We start from the raw sequence: 18,642 nt of genomic DNA on the forward strand, positions 1-18,642 counted from the left end.
CCCCAAAACCTACCTAAACTGCAATTTTCACTTTGAGCACTTCCAACATGTTCTCAGTTTTGTTTTCTTTTATCATCTTATCAAATCTGGTCCTGCATTCCAACTGTTGGAAAAAAATAGTCATTAACTGCTAGGTAACAGCAGATTTTCCAATTTAAAAAGTAAGAAGATACACACACTGTGTGTAAATATATTTTGCTATCTGAAACTACATATTAAAATTCATAATAGCAAAAAATTTCACTGCTCCAAGAGTCTGTTACAGCATTTAACTTTCAATATGCAATCCAGTACAACTTTAAAAAGGATGGAACAAAATTAAGGCTAAAACATACACTGTTGTTGCTACCATACAAAATGTGTACAGGTGGGGGGAAGTTCTGGTTGTTACCCAAATTGCCCTATAGTATAAGTATAAAGGATGGCTAACTTTCAGCTCACAGTTAACCAAAGAGTGATCTTATATGGTTGTGATTTACTCTCAAATTGGCTTCATGCCACCTTCCCCACACTTTTTTTTTTTAAAGTAGCGTGAAGTAGCAGCAGAAAGCACAATATTTTAGCCATTTGAGCATGTAGTATTCTCAAATTATCCCACCAACTGGAAGTGCTCTGTTATCTCTAAGCTTTCAAAATTGGAGCCATTATAGTCAATCGCACAAATCCACATTTAGCTTTTCATAAAAAGTGAATTTTTGACCCACTGAACTGGAAAGGCTTCTGTGTGGTTTTACTGATCTTTGACAAGATACCCCACAACACAGACATGCCAATCTGATATTGGTGTGCATCTGCATTCAATTGTTTAACACTTATTGTTCATAAGTGGGAACTGATTTTCCATTGTTTGCAACCTGATCATTTAAAAAATTGTAACAGTTGTAGTAAATCAAAAGGTGAATGACTTGGTAATGGGTTGTGAAGCCTTTCACCTCTAGATAATACATTAACCTTTGGATTACACTGATGGAAAGCGAAAGTCATTGCTTTGGATGGCGGCTAGGTAGCCTATGTAAAAGGAATTGGTAGGCTTAACCCAATTCTAGGCAGAGAGGTGTCTGTATCATGACAGCAGTTACCATAGTGCCAACATTCGTGCTGCCTGCAGTGTTGTAGGCATGTTGGATATCAGAGAGACAGGGTGAGTGAGGTAATATATCTTCTGTTGGTTAGAGAGACAAGCTTTCAATCTTAGGGTATGTCGGGGGTCCAGCGCTGTAAGAGAGGTCTCCCAGAGCTGTAATAAAACCACCTATGCCAGGGGAATAGCTCCCAGCATTGGGAGCATGGCTCCCAGCGCTGTAGTACTATATACTCTGCCACTTTACAGCGCTGAAACTTTCATCGCTCAGGGGGAGGGTTTTTCACACCCGAGAGAAGAAAGTTGCAGCGCTGTAAGTGGCAGTGTAGACAAGGCCTTACATAGAGTGTCTTCAGGTCTGTGTAAGCTCATCTCTCTCACCAACAGAAGTTGGTCCAATAAAAGATACTACCACATCCGCCTTGTCTTTCTAGCATTCTTGCTAGCAGTCTCAGCAAAGGAGCAAAATGGCACGTGAGCCTAGAGTCTTGTATTAAAGGTGGCCCCTTTTAGTCAGACTCAGTGGCATGGAGAAGCCATGGCTCTGCAGCATCTGTTTGGTTTTCATTTTTGTTAGGTGTTGTACAACCAGGACTTCTGACTCTATTGCTATTAATTCGGGACAGCAGCATTACATGGACATTGGAGAACAAAAACTGAAAGCCCAATTCTAATGTTAGAGTAACAGCACACCAGGTTTTTATTTTAGAAAAGAGATAATAGCCATTAGACAGAAGAATAAGAAATCATTTAAAGATTCATACAGCTTAAGAACAGCTGCACAATTTATTTTGAAGTTAAATTCAAGTCACGCAAAATTAGAAAAAATTACCACAGGAATCCACGTTTGTGTCTCAGTGATTTCAACATTAAACAGACAAATGCAAGCTATGACTTCTGTTTTTCTCCTCAATTCTGTTCATATTTTCATCCTCCAACCCTTCCTCACCCTGTTTGTCTCTTCTGTCTGCTCTGGACAGGGCAATGTCTTTGTTAAATGTCTGTACCTCCCTAGTGCAATGGGGCTCTGACCTTTGAGTGAGGTTCCTAGATGCTACTGTAATACAAATAATTAATTGGTTTAATAAAAACAGCATCTTTTTATAAACATCACCCCTGCGAAATCTAGTTGGGATCTCTTATATCTCCCTCCATAATAAAGATTCTGGATGCCAAATTATGCCTTGATTACACTTGTGCAAACCTTGTGTCTCAGTTAGGCCTGTACAAACTCAACAATCAGTAATTTAAACAATTCTGTGTTGCTGCACGTGAAGAAACAGAATCCAACTTGCCCTAAACCAAGCTGATAAGAATGATTGTGAACAGAGAGTAAATCGGTTAAGTAGGAAGATGACATTTTTTATTTTCCACAGTAGAACTCTTTATATTTATTTATAAACAAAAAAATTATGCCAAACCTCCAGTCAGTAGGCAATTTTAACTTTGGTGGTGCTAGCAGGCATAGCTATACTTCCAAAAGGCTCGATAAAACACAATCATGAAAAGGGTTATTACATTTAAAATGACAGCTTTAACTTGTGTCTAAAACGTGTTTTGTTTAACTTAGCATGCAGTCATAAAAAATATATGCCTGCTTACAGAACACTTACAACCCAAACCAAAACTTACCACATTTACGGAATTGTCTAGAAACTAAATATCTACGAAATTAATGTCAAGGTCGCAAGCAAAAATTTTACATTTTGGAGATAAATATATGAGCAGTCTAACTTCTATGCATTATTAATGACACCAGTCATAAATTGTGCAGAATCCGTTATCAAACAATAAGAGGACTATTGGTCACTATAAAATTGCAAAGATCAGAACTGCTCCACTAGGGTAGGTCTACACTGCAGAGTCCTTATGGTGGCATGTAGAGTACATTACTGCACTCCCTCCTAACAGGGGTATTAATTGCAGGGCAGACTCTGAGGCACTGCTTAGACAAGTAAAGACATGCCTGAACCCTTTTAGTATTTACCATATAGGTCTCTCTACATACCCAAGCAGTATTTCCCCGAGTCTACACTGCTATTTTTAGCAATGTAGCATCCTACTTCCTCCCCACTTCCAGAGCCTATCCCCACTGCCTCCTCTCTGTCACAGCCTTTCACTGCTGCATATAGTTATACACCAGTGTTGAGACAGCCTGCTTTTCACTGCAATATGTAGCTAGATATATGCTACATATCACCAATGTGGTATGCAGTGTAGAGGTGCCTTTAGAGAATCAAAGTAAGATTTTGCACATGTAGCAATGCTATACGGCCCATAATATCTAGATGAAAGTTGAAAGAACGTTACATTATATAGCATAAGCAAACAAAGCAGTCAAGGACAGTAATTCCTCACCAATTTGAGCTAATGACTTGGAGATCCATCACGTATTACTGAATATTCAAGTTAGTGAGTAAGTGAACAAACCATAAAAAGTCAGTTCTTTATTTTGATTATTCTAGAGGCCCCGATCAGAACTGGGGCACCATTGTACAAGGTGATATACAAACAGGTGAAAGTACAGTCCCTGCAAGAACAGCTTACAGTCATAATAAAGATATAAGCATATTGTGGAACATATCTTAAAAATAATGAAATCTTGATCATACCAGCACTAACTACAGCACCCTGCTGTTAAAGCTTTGGTCATTCAGGGGTTCTGTAATGATTCTTAGTGTAATGACAAAGTATCAAAACAGTACCATACAAAAGGTACTCTGAATCTGTACACAACAGTTGCAGAAATAGTTAAATATATGTGAAGAGCTGTGTACAATGAGAATGCTTATGTGTACACAAGCCCTATGGCAGATAAATGTGCAGAAGTGCTGTTTGCTAACCTGTATACAAAATTTAACATGTTCCTTGGATATGTGGACTGCCATAATTAATAACAGACGATGTCTCCCACTATAAATACAGACTATACATATATATTGACTGCACCTTGAGACAAAGGCTTGGAATGAGTTATTCAATTCTGCAGTTACATGCACCTAACAATTTCAGGTTCTTCCCCCCCATTCCTCCGCCTCTAGTTCTGAGAGGAAGGGGTTTTTATTTTTAAACCGATACTATGCAACTATCTTACAATCAACTCAATTTTTCCATAAAACATCTTAATATCCATTTGAAATCTCCATCAAATTGAAATATATAGGACTTTTTTTTTAACACTATAAAAAGAATTTTACTGAATCCATGATCACTAATACCATAAACTGTTTATCAGTTGAGCTGTACGGGAACTAGAATTTCTGTTTCACAGGAAATTCTGTAGTTTTGAAACAAAATCAGAATGAAATCAAGAATTTAATATTGTTTTGGATCAACTGAAATGCTTCAATTTTTACGTTAATTTTTTATAATGTAAAATTAAACACATTTCAAAACAAAAAGTTGTCTCAAAGACAAAAATCAACACATTCATTTCTGAAAATGTTGAAACCAAATGTGTTTTGTTTTGTAAGGCTCGATTTCAACAACCCGGCATTTTCTGATAGAAAAACTGGAAAATTTGCTGGAAAATTTTCAAGCAGTTCTATTTATCAAACTTTAATTCTGTCACCTGTTTATTTCTATTTTATACATAAATTCACTAGTAATATCTATATCAAATTTAAGATCTCTCAGTGTAGTTGACTATTCCAAAGCTCTGACTTTAGGCATAATAACTTTATTATAGTTAGCCTACTTGTATAAAATAATACAAATGCTTTATCAGGGAAACTATAGTATTATAAAAAACCAATAACTTATATTTACACTATCATAATTTTTCTGCATACTGCTCTATCATTTTATTGAGTTAATAGCATTCAACTAAGCCCACAGAAATGTACACTCTTTGCATCCTTGTTTTCTAGCGTTACTGATTTTAGTTGTTGGTATTAAAGCAAGGATTGACTCTACATCATGGGTAAAGAACACTCTGCATGCAGTCTCCCCAAAATTTCAGCACAACTCCTTTGAATGAGGATTTCATCTTTTGAGCATTTACAAGCAAACCATCCAATTTATCAAATTTTGTTTGACAAGTAGCAAGCAATAAGCAAAAGCCTGGTCACACTGAAGCAATGGTAAAACCCTCAATGATTTCAAATCAGGTAAGAATTTCACCCAAGATGCTAAATATTTTTCCCCAGATGTATTAAAAAGCTTCATATACACAAGATAATTTAATTTCACTGGAATACTCTATTAGACATCCCCCACTCCAACCTCTTGGCATTTGTTTATATCAGGGGTGCCCAATCTATGGTCCACCAGAAGATTTGATAACATCTGCGGCCTGCTTCAACACAACTTAGTAACAGCTGATTCATTAGCATTTTGTCCTCATGTTTACATCATTTTAGCTTACACAAGTGTGTCAATAGACAATACTGTACATAAAAACACCCTATCTAAATACATACGAAACAAGCTGAACTTACAATATAAATAAATACAGATGACTTTAAATCTTATTAAAATATACAGAATCTGTTTGGCCCCCACCATATGTGGTCCTCCTGTGTAATAAGGTTGGGCATCATTGGTTTATTTGAATAGGCCCATAAAAATCAATGACATTTAATTTTTACATAGTGTTTAGTACATTTTAACATAATATGCTTTGGCTTTATCATCGCATGAAAGCAGATATAGTCTCTAGATTGCAGAGATATTGATTTCATTCTGATATTTGTCATGTTGTATATGAAATTATGATTAAAAATATTAATTCTATTACATGGCTTAAGATACAATTGCAATAAAATCTTGCTTCATAGAAAAATGTTTTTCAGCGCTTATATGGCTTTTTTGAAGTGTAAAACTTTCAGAAGCCTATATTGAAACTCACCAAGACCATTCCTGCACTTTAGAGAGGAGACAAAAGATCTAGTCTAGTAATTAAAGCCTGGACTTAGGAAAACAGCAACTTCTAAACCAGCGGTTCTCAACCTATTTACCACTGTGGGCCACATATGCAGCTCTGTGTGTGTTATGTGGGTCACATCCACACAATGTACATACTACCTGTATGGCCCCGAGGATGTACATACTACCTGTATGGGCCACAGCTGTGTGCTGATTGGGCCACAAGTGCCTCCGGGTTGAGAACCACTGTTCTAAACTCTACACCCAGCTTCAGAGGCGTAGCAAGTACCCTCCGTACCCTCCGACCGTAGGGGGCCCCCGCAAGGAAGGGCCTCCCTAAAAGTGTCAAAAAAATGTTTCTGCATTGTAAGGGGCCCCGGACATATGTTCGGAGGGGGGGCCCCGCAAGGAAGGGGGCCCCTAAAAGTGGCAAAAAAAAATGTTTCTGCATTGTAAGGGGCCCCGGACATATGTTCGGAGGGGGCCACGTTCTTTGTTGCTACGGCCCTGCCCAGCTTTGCCACTGACTGGATGTGTGGACTTGGGCAAATCACATACCATCTTTTTATCTGTTTCCCCAAGTGCAAAATGTTTGTAACTGTTACCTGCCTTCTCATAGATGTTACAAGGACTAATGTTTGAAAAGGACAATACAAGTTCTAAGTTTTATTATTATAACACACAAGGCTCTTTCAGTCACCCATTCACAATCAAACATAGAGGTTATCAAACGGACTTAATTTTTAAATTTTGACATTTTTACCCAAGCTTCTAAATGTCAAAAAAAAAGGTATATAGTATAAAATTTCAAAGAGCTCTGACTCTTTAATGAGGCATTAAAATACTGTAATACAACAAAAAGCAACACTGCTAAGTCTCTTAAACCCCTGGACTTACATTATCAGCTTTTATGTGCCTGTCAACACTCAACAGTAAGACGCAACGGTTTGCTCTTTGCCTCAAATTTAAAAGCCAACTAAACTCCCTTCCACCTTCCTGCTGAGAGTTTTAACTCCTTGCAAACTGCTGAAGCTTTGACACATCAGCAGCAGATAAATCTACAAAGTATGCAAAGGCCAGATACAGTCTCAATCAGCCAAGAGCCAAAACACGTTGTTACTTCCCATTCCACAACTGCAGCCCCTAGAAATGACAAATTAAAAACAATACTTTTTCGTACCATACTGCATGCAAGCAAACTCTTCTTCTTTAAAACCAATTATACTTGGTTACCTTTGTCAGAGAGACTTATTTAAGTTACATTATCATCCTCATCAACTTAAAGGCCCTTTGTTTTCAGCTTTTACTGAAAAATTTCAAGACTTTATAAAAACTATTGTTTGGTTTTTACTGATTTTTACCCACATTTTTGACCACTCACGTTCACAAAAATACAGATTATGTTAAGAAATGCAATATATTACATTAGAGAGATGTTTATTTTAATGATAAGTTAGTGTAAGTGTGAGGCTGTCTGTTAAAGTAAGACAATGTAATGGAAGATACACTCACAGACTCAGGCATGTACACATGTATATGTACATTAATGTATAGTTCATTACAAAACCACAGCATTAAACTGTTATTACCTTCAATACTTTTTCTTTTCTCTATTTGTTGCTTTTTTTTTTTACTCCCATACCCCAATATTAACCTCTATATTTACCTAGAAAACTGTCCAGTTAATTTTGTGTCTTGAACTTTCACCCATTTTAAAAATGTTTTATATTAAACACTAACATTTCCTGGAAATGTATCAGACATAATAAAAGCTGAACATGAAGGCCCTTTTATATACTTAAAAACTGCAGTGTAAAGAAGAAATGTTGCAAACAGATACATAGTTTTCAATTATATACCTAAACTGAGAAGGAAAGAAATTTTATCTGATGGCTAAAAAACTTTTATTTTTCCAATGATACATTAAGGTTTTTTTTGTTGTTTGTTTGTTTTGTTTTTTAATACTTTGCATCGCTACAGCACCCAGAACAATCCCAGAATAGTGTACCAATATCCAGGCATATAACATTTAGACTAAACAAGCAACTGAAAAATAAGTACAAACTTTATCAGTTTCAAGATCAATGTGTCTGAAAACGACAGAGTTGGGTGACATGCATGGGGTATTCTATTTAGCAGAAAACACAATTACCCATTGGAAAACCCTAAATTATACTGAATATAAACTAGAATATTCATAGTTTCCCTATTAGATAGCCAAACAATAACTCATCTAGATCTGGTGAGATTACTTTTCAGCGGTACAGATTAACTGTAATTCCTAGCAACATCAAAGTAACTACCAGTCATTGAGATACTATATTTATAAGCAATCCTCTAGAGATCAATTCCTTCTGCTCCCCTACAATTGAACAATACACAAACAATATACAAACACATTGTTCAAAATCTCCAGTGCCGACTCAAGGGCTTAATCTTGCTCCCATTCAAATCAACCAATGTAAAAAACTCATAATTAACTTTAATGGTGCAAGATCCAACCACTGAGTGGCAAAGTTATAATACAGTAGCGAAATAAATAAACTTTTAAATATCAACACTTTCATAATTTAAAAGAAAAAACCCTCACTTTCTCCTTACATCTTTGCGATGGAAACCAGAGATTAAATTTCTTTCCTTACCTGAAGGTCTTATATCCAGTGCTGTGCATGCAGCATTCACTTCACCCTCCCACACCCCACCATTTGTTTTGGAGGAGAACACCCTAAAGCGTTATGTAGCCTCTCCTCTTCCAAATGTTAATTTGAGAGCCTTCCAACCTTGACAGAGTCCTTTTAAGAACAGCCACAAGACAAAGTTTGGCATAGAGCAGGGTAGGCAAACTTTTTGGACTGAGGGCCACATCTGGATATGGAAATTGTATGGCAGGCCATGAATGCTCATGAATTTGGGGGTTGGGGTGTGGGCTCCAGCTGGGGTTACAGGCTCTGGGGTGGGGCCAGAAATGAGGCGTTCAGGGTGCAGGAGGGGACTCCAGGCTGGGACAAGGGGTTGGGGAGCAGGGGGTGTGAGGGCTCTAGCTGAAGATGTAGACTCTGGTGTGGGGCCAGGAACGAGGGGTCTGGGGTGCAGAAGGGTGTTCCTGGCTGGGACCAAGAGGTTCAGAGGGCAGGAGGATGATCAGGGCTAGGGCAAGGGGTTGGGGTGCGGGAGGGGGGGCCAAGGGTGCAGGCTCTGGCGACACTTACGTCAAGCAACTCCCGAAGCAGTGCCATGTCCCCCCTCCAGCTCCTACACTGAGGTGCAGCACCGGCCAGGCAGCTATGCGCATTGCCCTGTCCGCAGGTGCTGCCCCTGCAGCTCCCATTGGCCGTGATTCCCAGCCAATGGGAGCTGCAGAGTCAGCGCTTGGGGCGGGGGCAGTGTGCACAGTCCCCTGGCTGCCCCTACGCGTAGAAGCCAGAGTGGAGACATGCTGCGGCTTCCAGAAGCCACACAGAGCCACAGCACGCACGGAGTGGGGCAAGACCCCAACCCCACTGCCCGGCAGGAGCTCGAGGGCCAGTTTAAAAAGGTCTAATGGGCTGGATGCAGCCCGCGGGCTGTAGTTTGCCCACCTCTGGCATAGAGGTTTCTTCATACAAAAAGGATGTCAGTAGCGAAAAATTTAAAGCAGATCAATCCTTGAGTTTGAAATTGACCCACTCCTTTGCAAGCTCTTTTCTTACCATGAGTCACTAAGTTTCTTATCATGAGTTCAATACTTTCCCTTGGAGTTGGAGAACCTACAACCTACAATAACGCACATCATTGAGAAATACAATAGGTCAATATTTTTAACTTTTAAACAAGAATCCTACATTTATATTTCCACATTTTATGCAAAGTTTGGGCTTTGTTCTATTATTTCAGCTCAGTGCTAATGTGGACACGAGGACAAACGGATATAAATTGTCAGTCAGGAAATTTAGGCTTGAAATTAGACGAAGGTTTCTAACCATCAGAGGAGTGCAATTCTGGAACAGCCTTCCGAAGGAAACAGTGGGGGCGAAGGACCTCCATGACTTTAAGATTAAGCTAGATAAGTTTATGGAGGAGATAGTATGATAGGATAACGGGCTTAGTCAATAGGTCAATGGGTCAATGATAGGATATTGTTAGCCTTTTTCCAGAGGGTATGGCTGGAGAGTCTTGCCCGCATGCTCGGGGTTCAGCTGACCGCCATATTTGGGGTCGGGAAGGAATTTTCCTCCAGGGTAGATTGGCAGTGGCCCTGGAGGTTTTTCGCCTTCCTCCGAAGCATGGGGCAGGGGCCGCTTGCTTGAGGAGTGGGTGGATCGGCTTATGTGGCCTGCATCTTGCAGGAGGTCAGACTAGATGATCATAATGGTTCTGATCTTGAATTCTATGATTCTATGATTCAACACACCCTCTGATTCATTAAAAAAAGTTATCAGATAACTACTTTCTATTTATTTGAATGGAAGCACTTTTTTCTTTTGAAATTCCATACTGTGCAGACTCATATGCTGTGTAAAAACTAAACATAAAACCTGAGGAAACATCTGTGGTCAGGATAAATAAACCAATAAGAATTCAGTGTTAAAAAGTGGAACTAAACTGATTCAGCATCTGAGTACAGAGGAAAGAATTTTAGTTGTTTCGAGATCATTCACTAATGTTACAAGCACATAGAGCTCTGAAAGAGGCAACAACCTGTAGGATCACAGGCATTCAATAAGCCTTTGTTTCAAAAAAATCAAAAAACTAATCAATTTCACTATAGACGGGGATATTCTGTAATATATGTCTAAAGTGGAAAACGCATGATCAAATCTCTCTCTCTCTCTACACAAATACACACAGATTACATATTGGGCATAAAATATTTCCTTCACTGAGATTAAGGACAGTAGAACTTTTATTATTCATTTGATTTGTTTCAACATTTTTAGTGCCCATTCTAAGCTCTGAGCACTTTGCAACTGCTACAAGTAATATTTCACACAGAAAACTAGATGTCTAATAAACCTAGACAACCAAAACACCTATAAACCAAAACATGCCTATGGTTTGCTCCACTGACTACAAGATCAAATGTGGCTTTTTAAAAAACATTTGCCTCAACAATGGCAATAGCAAATCTTCCCATTTTAAATGGAAAGGGAAGGATGGATGCATCTGTGGGTGAATATTAACTTAAAACAAAGGGTGCTTGCATTAAGGGTGTCACCATGCACTCAGTTCAGAAGAGACAAAGAACCACTGGCATTCACCAGATTGTCCTTTTGTCTCAAATTGTTCACTCACTGATACTACTAAGAACAAAGACATACTGATAATTGAGTGTATATAGTAACATAAAACTCCGTAAGTAGCAATTTTTAAAAAAAATAAGAAAAATTTTCTGAAGTGCAGCCCACTCAGATTATTCACAGCTGCTATTTGTGTATTTTTCTTCCACACAGAATGGTAACAGGCATCTAGGCAGGTGGCAATTAGTTCTACAGATGTCAAAAGCTGTCTATATGGTTGCTAAAAGTAAATAACCCCAGTGACCATAGTGTAATGTGACACATGTTTCTTATGGAGTTGTCAATGTAAACCCCTCCCTTCCAAAGAACAGACCAGATTTTCAGTGGGGGTAGTATCGGGTATATTTAAGAAAAATCTCAATAATGAAATTTTTAAAAATCAAAACAAAGGAAACCAACTTGAAATCAAGCCAATTTAAACAAAAAAACTATTCAAAGTAACTTTGAGCCAAGCATCTCCTCAAGTCCTCCTGCAGTTGTTTGTTTTTTGGGGGTTTTTTGGTGTAGTTTTATAATCGTTGTGCACCCCCACACACACACCCTCAACCCGGTGCTATGTGAAAGACCCACACAAGCAAAGGAAGAAAGTGACTGACTCTACAGAGGAAACAGTGGAAAGGATTGTACACAAAGTGAAGACAAGTGCACAACATAAACTGAAAAAAGCACAACAAATTTCTTTGTTCTAATAGCTTTCAGTTATAAACACGGTAGGTGTTTCATATAACGATAGCTGATAAAATATTTTCAGGAAAAGTCTGAATTTAGGTTGACCATGTCCCTTTAACTCTGAATATTTCAAAGTTGGAAAATAAGTCTTACCAAAAGTAACTTCTCCTTCGCCTGTTTTGTCAAACAGTTGAAAGGCCACCATGAACAATGCATCTGGAGCACACAGGACTGATTCAAATGCCACAAATTCTTGAAAGGATATAAGCCTGCAAATAAGACAAGTAAAAAGGTGTGAAATCAATTACACATAGGAAATATAACTACAATTTAAATGCAAACTATGCAAGGCTAAGCACAACGAAAGTGTTGACTGAAGTATGGTACAAGATATTCTCAATGCTACATGTTGCAAAATGTATTAGTACGAGGATTGCAGACATGCTGTTACACCAGTGGATAGAAATAACTCTGGTGAGAGCACAAAATCCTTTCTCAATAGCAATTCACAGCACAGTGTAACATTACCAAACTAACCAGGTGCTTTTGAAAATCCCACCGAAGCAACTCAGGAGCATGAGTCCCTTTAACTTTTCAAAAGCTCATCCTTTAAGACCTCAGTGCTGTCAATCATTTCAAAGGGGAATAAGCAAAATGTGTTATCTGTATGCTAGTAACATAGTCACTAGTGTACTAGTCACCCACTGCAGCCCTTGTGTATTGCACATAATGCCACAATTCTTCAAATAGTAGCCTGGGTCACCTATCAAACCACAGGTAAGTGCCAAGAGAGCTGTTTATACAAGTTCACTAGTATAATCAGGTTCTACAGTGTATTCAAAGTGCTGAGATGCAAGCAGAAATATTTTTCCTCCACTCAATTCATACGCAGTAACAAAGAATTAGGTGTATGAAAATCTCCTATTCTTCCTCTGGCATATCTGACAAGAGTCTGGTGGGTTCAGATTTCTCTGAGTTGTACCTGATGGACAAAATGGGGGCTCAACATCTTCTTGAGACTATAGGAAATGCAGTTTCTTCAAACTTCCTTGAAAGCACCCATTGTCAGAGAAAAGACAATGAATCAAATGAGGGATGGATAGCTCAGTGGTTTGAGCATTGGCCTGCTAAACCCAGCGTTATGAGTTCAATCCCTGAGGGGGCCACTTAGGGATCTAGGGCAAAAATCTGTCTGGGGATTGGGCCTGCTTTGAGCAGGGGGTTGGACTAGATGGCCTCCTGAGGTCCCTTCCAACCCTGATATTCTATGATCCATTGATTTGATCCAGTATGGCAATATTTACTCTTAAAACTTAACCAAGAGTTCAATTCTTCAAACCCAAAGTAATAAAGAGGTGTATTACTCTTGTATTTATTGTTTACAATCTAAGCAAAATACATAGAACTTAAATTATTACCCATTATTATTTGTTAGGTGTTGACAAGACAAAATGAAAATAGCTCTTGTCCCAAAGAGCAAACAGCCTAAGCAGGATGGACAGAGTAGACCGAATGCAGTAAAAGCCCAGAGGAAGGAATATTAGATTTTTCTTTAATCATTACTTATATTGCAGTTGACACACTTCTTGGTGACACTGCAGAAGAAGCAATTCTTTAAAGGGGATTTCAATGAGAGAAAGCAGCATCTTGGAGATGAGAGTAGGCAGGGCATTTCATGCCTCAGGGAAGGCATGAAAGAGTTTTAAATGGTTGTAAAAGAAAACCAGACAAACAGGCTTGAGGCTGGCATCAATGGTGCAAGCAGAGATGGAGCAGATCTGTTTAGAGAAAACACTACCCATACTAGAAAGAAAAATATCCATGAATTCTACAGAAAACCCCAGCCCAAAGCAGTAATGCTGGAATTTGGCAATTGACATGCAGCTACTTTACATCCTTAAATATTGAAACAAGCCCAATATTATTCCATACAGAAGGCAGTGAAGATAACAGCCAAACACATCATGTTGGACTGGTTTATATATATATAGCATGCAGTGCTACTAAGGGTATGGCAGTTACAGAACCTGACAAATCATAAGGAAATAGCACATTGTGCACAATTTCTGTGTACCAGACTAGGATTAACAAAATTCCAGGCATTAAAGCAGGGGTTGGCAACCTTTCAGAAGTGGTGTGCCGAGTCTTCATTTATTCACTCTGATTTAAGGTTTCGCGTGCCAGTAATACATTTTAACATTTTCAGACGGTCTCTTTCTATAAGTCTATAATATATAACTAAACTATTGTTGTATGTAAAGTAAATAAGGTTTTTAAAATGTTTAAGAAGCTTCATTTTAAAATTAAATTAAAATGCAGAGCCCCCCGGACCGGTGGCCAGGACCCATGTAGTGAATGTGCCACTGAAAATCAGCTTGTGTGCCACTTACGGCACATGTGCCATAGGTTGCCTACCCCTGCATTGAAGGATGCAGCAGGAGTTGTTTTTGTTTTTGTTTTTTTTTTTAATTTGGAACACATTCTCTGTCAGTACTTTCAAGTAATAAAAACCCCTAATAAGTCTGAGATAGATTATTAAAATAACCTACATACATTTTTAAAAAACAATTATTCATAGTTATGGGAAGATTTAAAGTATACCAATGTGATGTTCTAGCTAGCTATTACAGAAGAGACATTAATATCTTCTGTGCCAGCTGAATTCAAATTAACCCAATTTTTACATGTTAATTAAACCAGCTATTTTCTTCTTATTGTATTTTTGCTCCTTAAGCAGACTAGCCTACTAGTGATTCCCAACAGATCTACTCTAACAACAATGACGTATTCATTTACTTCTATTATGACCATACAATACAGTAACTGAGCAGTAATTTTTCAGTCAATTACACGTGGTTCTCAATGCTTAAAGATGCTGAAATAATGCGTACTACATAGCCATATGCTTAAAGCTCTATACTGCACAAGGCCAGTTGCCTGGGTAACACATTTTCTTTCTGGTTTAGCATAACCCTTCATTGAATATCATTAGGTGTCATTAAACAGCAGATATTAACATGAACTTCAATACACTACTTAAATTATTTTACCTACATAAATAGGTATTCATTTATAACATGAAAACCCACATAGAGAAAATTCTAATAGTCTAGTACTAAAATGCTTACAAATTATAAGTCAAGCATGCAGATATCTTATTTAACTGGTTAAAATCTGTCTCCAAACACCCTACCCCTATTAACATTGGCAATTCTGTTTGTATAACTTATTCAGGAAAGAATGAAATCCTGAATTTTAACACCCATACACAGTAGTTACAAACTAAATCCACCCACTAGGTTTGGTTCATCAAGACCACTATTTTACTGCCTCCCTTTCTATCTATTTATCCAAGATTTTATACTGGTGGTCATAGCTGTAGAATCAGAGTCCCAAGCAGCTGTAATGCTTTCCATCAGAAAAGTCCACATGCAATCATGGAAAGGAAAAGCCATTATCTACTGTAATAATACATACAAATGCAATGATGAAGAGGTTTCTTAAGTAATCAATGCATATGTTTTACTGTATCAGCAATTTAAGTATGATAACATAATGAGAGACAAATTGAAGCTACATCTATTATTTCATGCTCCAACCTAAGTAAACTAAGTACAGTGTAAATTGGTGCATTAGAGATAAATTTATATCCAAAAATAATGGGAAATGTTGGCATTTCCAAGTGTTATTTTTGAATGGTTTGTCCTTTCTAAAAATAAAGCACATAGTATTTCTCAGTGAAGTGTGTTAGTTACTGCAGTCCAAAATAACTGAGATATAAAGTAAATACTTATTTTGTTAGGCATTTAAAGTACAACAGCAGACAAAAATATATTATGTTAAAAGGAGGCAGAATGAAGAACTCCTGGACTGCTGTATCAGTGACATCCCTTGGTACATACCAAGGTATTATTGGAAGAGATTTTTAATCCAATCCAAGCAAGTCCTATTATTTTTTAAATTAAGAGGAGGGATCAGTTGGAAGAACTCTTTCACAGGATCCCCTTGCATAGACACATTGTCCTGATGTGAGGACATGACTTTCTCCCCATGAAAAATGGGGGATCCACAATAGACCATGGCTGTCTTTGTGGAAACCTTGGATCTTTGTCGCACCAGCTGTATGCTTTGTGGTAACCCTCAACTCCTTTATTCCTGGGCTGTGCAGCTCCACCACAAGAAAAGTCTGTCCACGGTAGCAACTGGGGAGATCCATGTTATAGAATACGGTCTTAGGCTGCACTCTCTTTTCCAATTTAATTCTGGGGGAAGCAGGGGACAACATGCATCCCCCAGAATCCTGTCCATTTCTTCTGTCCAGTCCACCCAGTCTCCACTCCTACACCAGTTCCAAGATGCAGAGCACAAGCCACAGGATCCAGAGTTGAAGGGACAGCACCAAAGAGTCACCTGAGTCATCTGCACAAAAGGGGGGGGGGGGGAATTGTGAAGCTCTGTGCACAGATCTCAGGGTTGCAGGTGGAGGGGCATGCTAAGAACCTCCCCTACTCTGGGGTAAAAAGTCCTTAGCAACCAAGATGTTTCTGCTACTGAGTCAGGAGCTGCTTCATGGTCCTGCTGTCTGTTTGCCTTAGCATCCACCATGGTAGTACTGAAGCTTCTCTCAGTAAGAGTGACTGCACTTGGCCATCCTGAGGGCCAGATGCTCCTTAAGACTGGAGTGAGGCCTGGAGGCAATGGAATGGCTGCCACTGTATTTCAAGAACACATTTATGCAAGCATGCACCACCTCTGCACTTGCATATTTCACAGCAATTAAAAAATACACCAAAATGAATTCACAATTCCTCCTGCAAGGTACATTCCCTGTAGATGGCCTGTGTTATACAGGAGGTCAGAGTAAATGCTCGATGGTCCATTCTGGTCTTGGAAACTATGAACATTCATCAGCCATCCAAAAGCCTGAGCTAGCAGGAGCAGCCTGGCATTTTTCCCTCAAGCTTGCAAATCTGGGCTTTGAAAGAATGCCAGAATGGAGTGAATTTCAGAAGAGGAACCAAAAGCAAGAGTGAGCCAAGTAAAACATGATTGCTTCAGGTTGGAGATCACAGAGAATTTTAATCATCATCAGAATGATGCATGAATGCCTGGGTACATGGCAGAACAATCCTGTGACAGGGTGCTACAAGGAGGTATCAAATTCTTTTCACTTTCTGAGCCTCCTCCATTCTTCCACAGAGTGGTATGACAACTAAGACTAGAAAATTCAAGAGATTCTCCAAAGACACGCTAAGGGCATGAAAATCTCAGTGACTGGCTGTTGCTAATAGATGCAGAGAGAAGCCCCATCCACTCTAGATTAGTAGCCATTGAAACACAAGCACAAATACCCACACTAAAATTAATGCAAAACTCTAGTAGTGAAAGGGCAATATAACATTGGATCGTTAAATCCCAATTTGTTGATGATTTAACAGAGGCTATAGCTGTAATTTTGCTATCTGTGACACTAGCCTCCACTAAGGTAGGATAAAGTTATATATTATACTCACAATCATCCTGTTACAAAATGGCTTTGAAGCTCCACAATGTAGAAAAAGCAGCCTTAAAACACCAAACGAAGAGAAGAGTGGTGGAAGCCTGGAAAGGGTTTATCATTTCCAGTTATAATCCATTTAAAGCCATCCTCACCACATTATAGTTATGTAACCTTTTAAAGAATTCCTTTCCCAGAGATAGCAATCATCACGTTAACTTGTCTGCAAGGTCCATAGTGCCTAACCACAGGAGGTTTGCGAGGGTAAGTCGGGCGGGAGAAAGGGCACAAAAATTAACATGAAAGCACTTGGCTGTATGTGCTCTCGCTGTAAAGAGTATGCATTTTCTATTCATTCTTCATTTTTATATTTTACTCCCTGCTACATACATTGTTCTTCATTTTTTCAAACCCACAACTATGGACTTAAGGACTTTAAGTTCTTTTAACGACACTGTAAGGCAGAGTTTGAAAAATCTATTCACCTGGGGTGAGGCAGCAGCTTGCCTGGGCAGGTACCAACAGCAGAAGCTATGATTGCATTACAAAACGAAAAAGTGGGGAGGGCTAACCTTGATTGTTGGCAAATTCAACCTTCTAAATGTGAATCATGTGTAAGCTGCATAAATGCTGTCTTCCCAAGTCTGCCAACAGGCTGCTCCAAACCCTTGATTGCTGCTCAAGAGATCTGCTCAGCAACAGCAAAAACAGATCGGAGCTTTGTAAGTTTTCACTAGTGTTATTCAGAACCATGTATGGCAACAGCAAAGGTGTCTCTTGCTTTGCTTAGACCTTCTCTCTCTCCCCCTCACTTCCCTCCACCTCCCCCTTTTATTTGGTCACTGATCTGGAAAAAGGGGAGAGGGAAAAGAAAAGAGTGACAAAACCAAGAGAGGTTTATTAAATTTTATAAAACAATTTAGTAAATATAAAGGTGATTAGCAATATGAAAATTAAGTACAGTGCATAGTAGAGTACAACTGTTTGATTCTTTTAACTGCAGAGATTCAGACAGTGTTTTTCACTCCAGCTGTAGGCTTATTGCTTGGGCTGACACATTCTAGGTAAATTTTTGAAAGTGCTCTCAGCTTGTTACACTGTGGTAGATATTGAAGGCTTGCTTGTCTCTATGAATTGGGAGTTTTAAGTCAGGTACATGAGCAGTTTTTCGAAGTGCTATACAATACAGATGAATGAGCAGTGGTGAGATAAGATTCTCTTAAAAGAAGAGTTTATATACTTTCTAAACTCAT

General features: G+C 38.6%; 1 protein-coding gene across 3 annotated transcripts in view; it reads right to left on the reverse strand.

The window, feature by feature from the left end:
• The window catches only part of SLC25A13 (solute carrier family 25 member 13), a 133,091-nt gene that overhangs the window by 70,669 nt on the left and 43,780 nt on the right, over positions 1-18,642 (reverse strand). For all 3 annotated transcript variants that reach the window (XM_039522376.1, XM_039522374.1, XM_039522373.1), the window contains one exon: positions 12,046-12,161. In XM_039522376.1, coding sequence (XP_039378310.1) covers positions 12,046-12,097 — 52 coding nt within the window. In that variant the 5' untranslated portion in view covers positions 12,098-12,161. The remainder of the gene's footprint in view (positions 1-12,045; positions 12,162-18,642) is intronic.

Source organism: Mauremys reevesii, linkage group 2 (assembly GCF_016161935.1).
Source record: "Mauremys reevesii isolate NIE-2019 linkage group 2, ASM1616193v1, whole genome shotgun sequence".
In the NCBI taxonomy this organism is placed as follows: Eukaryota; Metazoa; Chordata; order Testudines; family Geoemydidae; genus Mauremys; species Mauremys reevesii.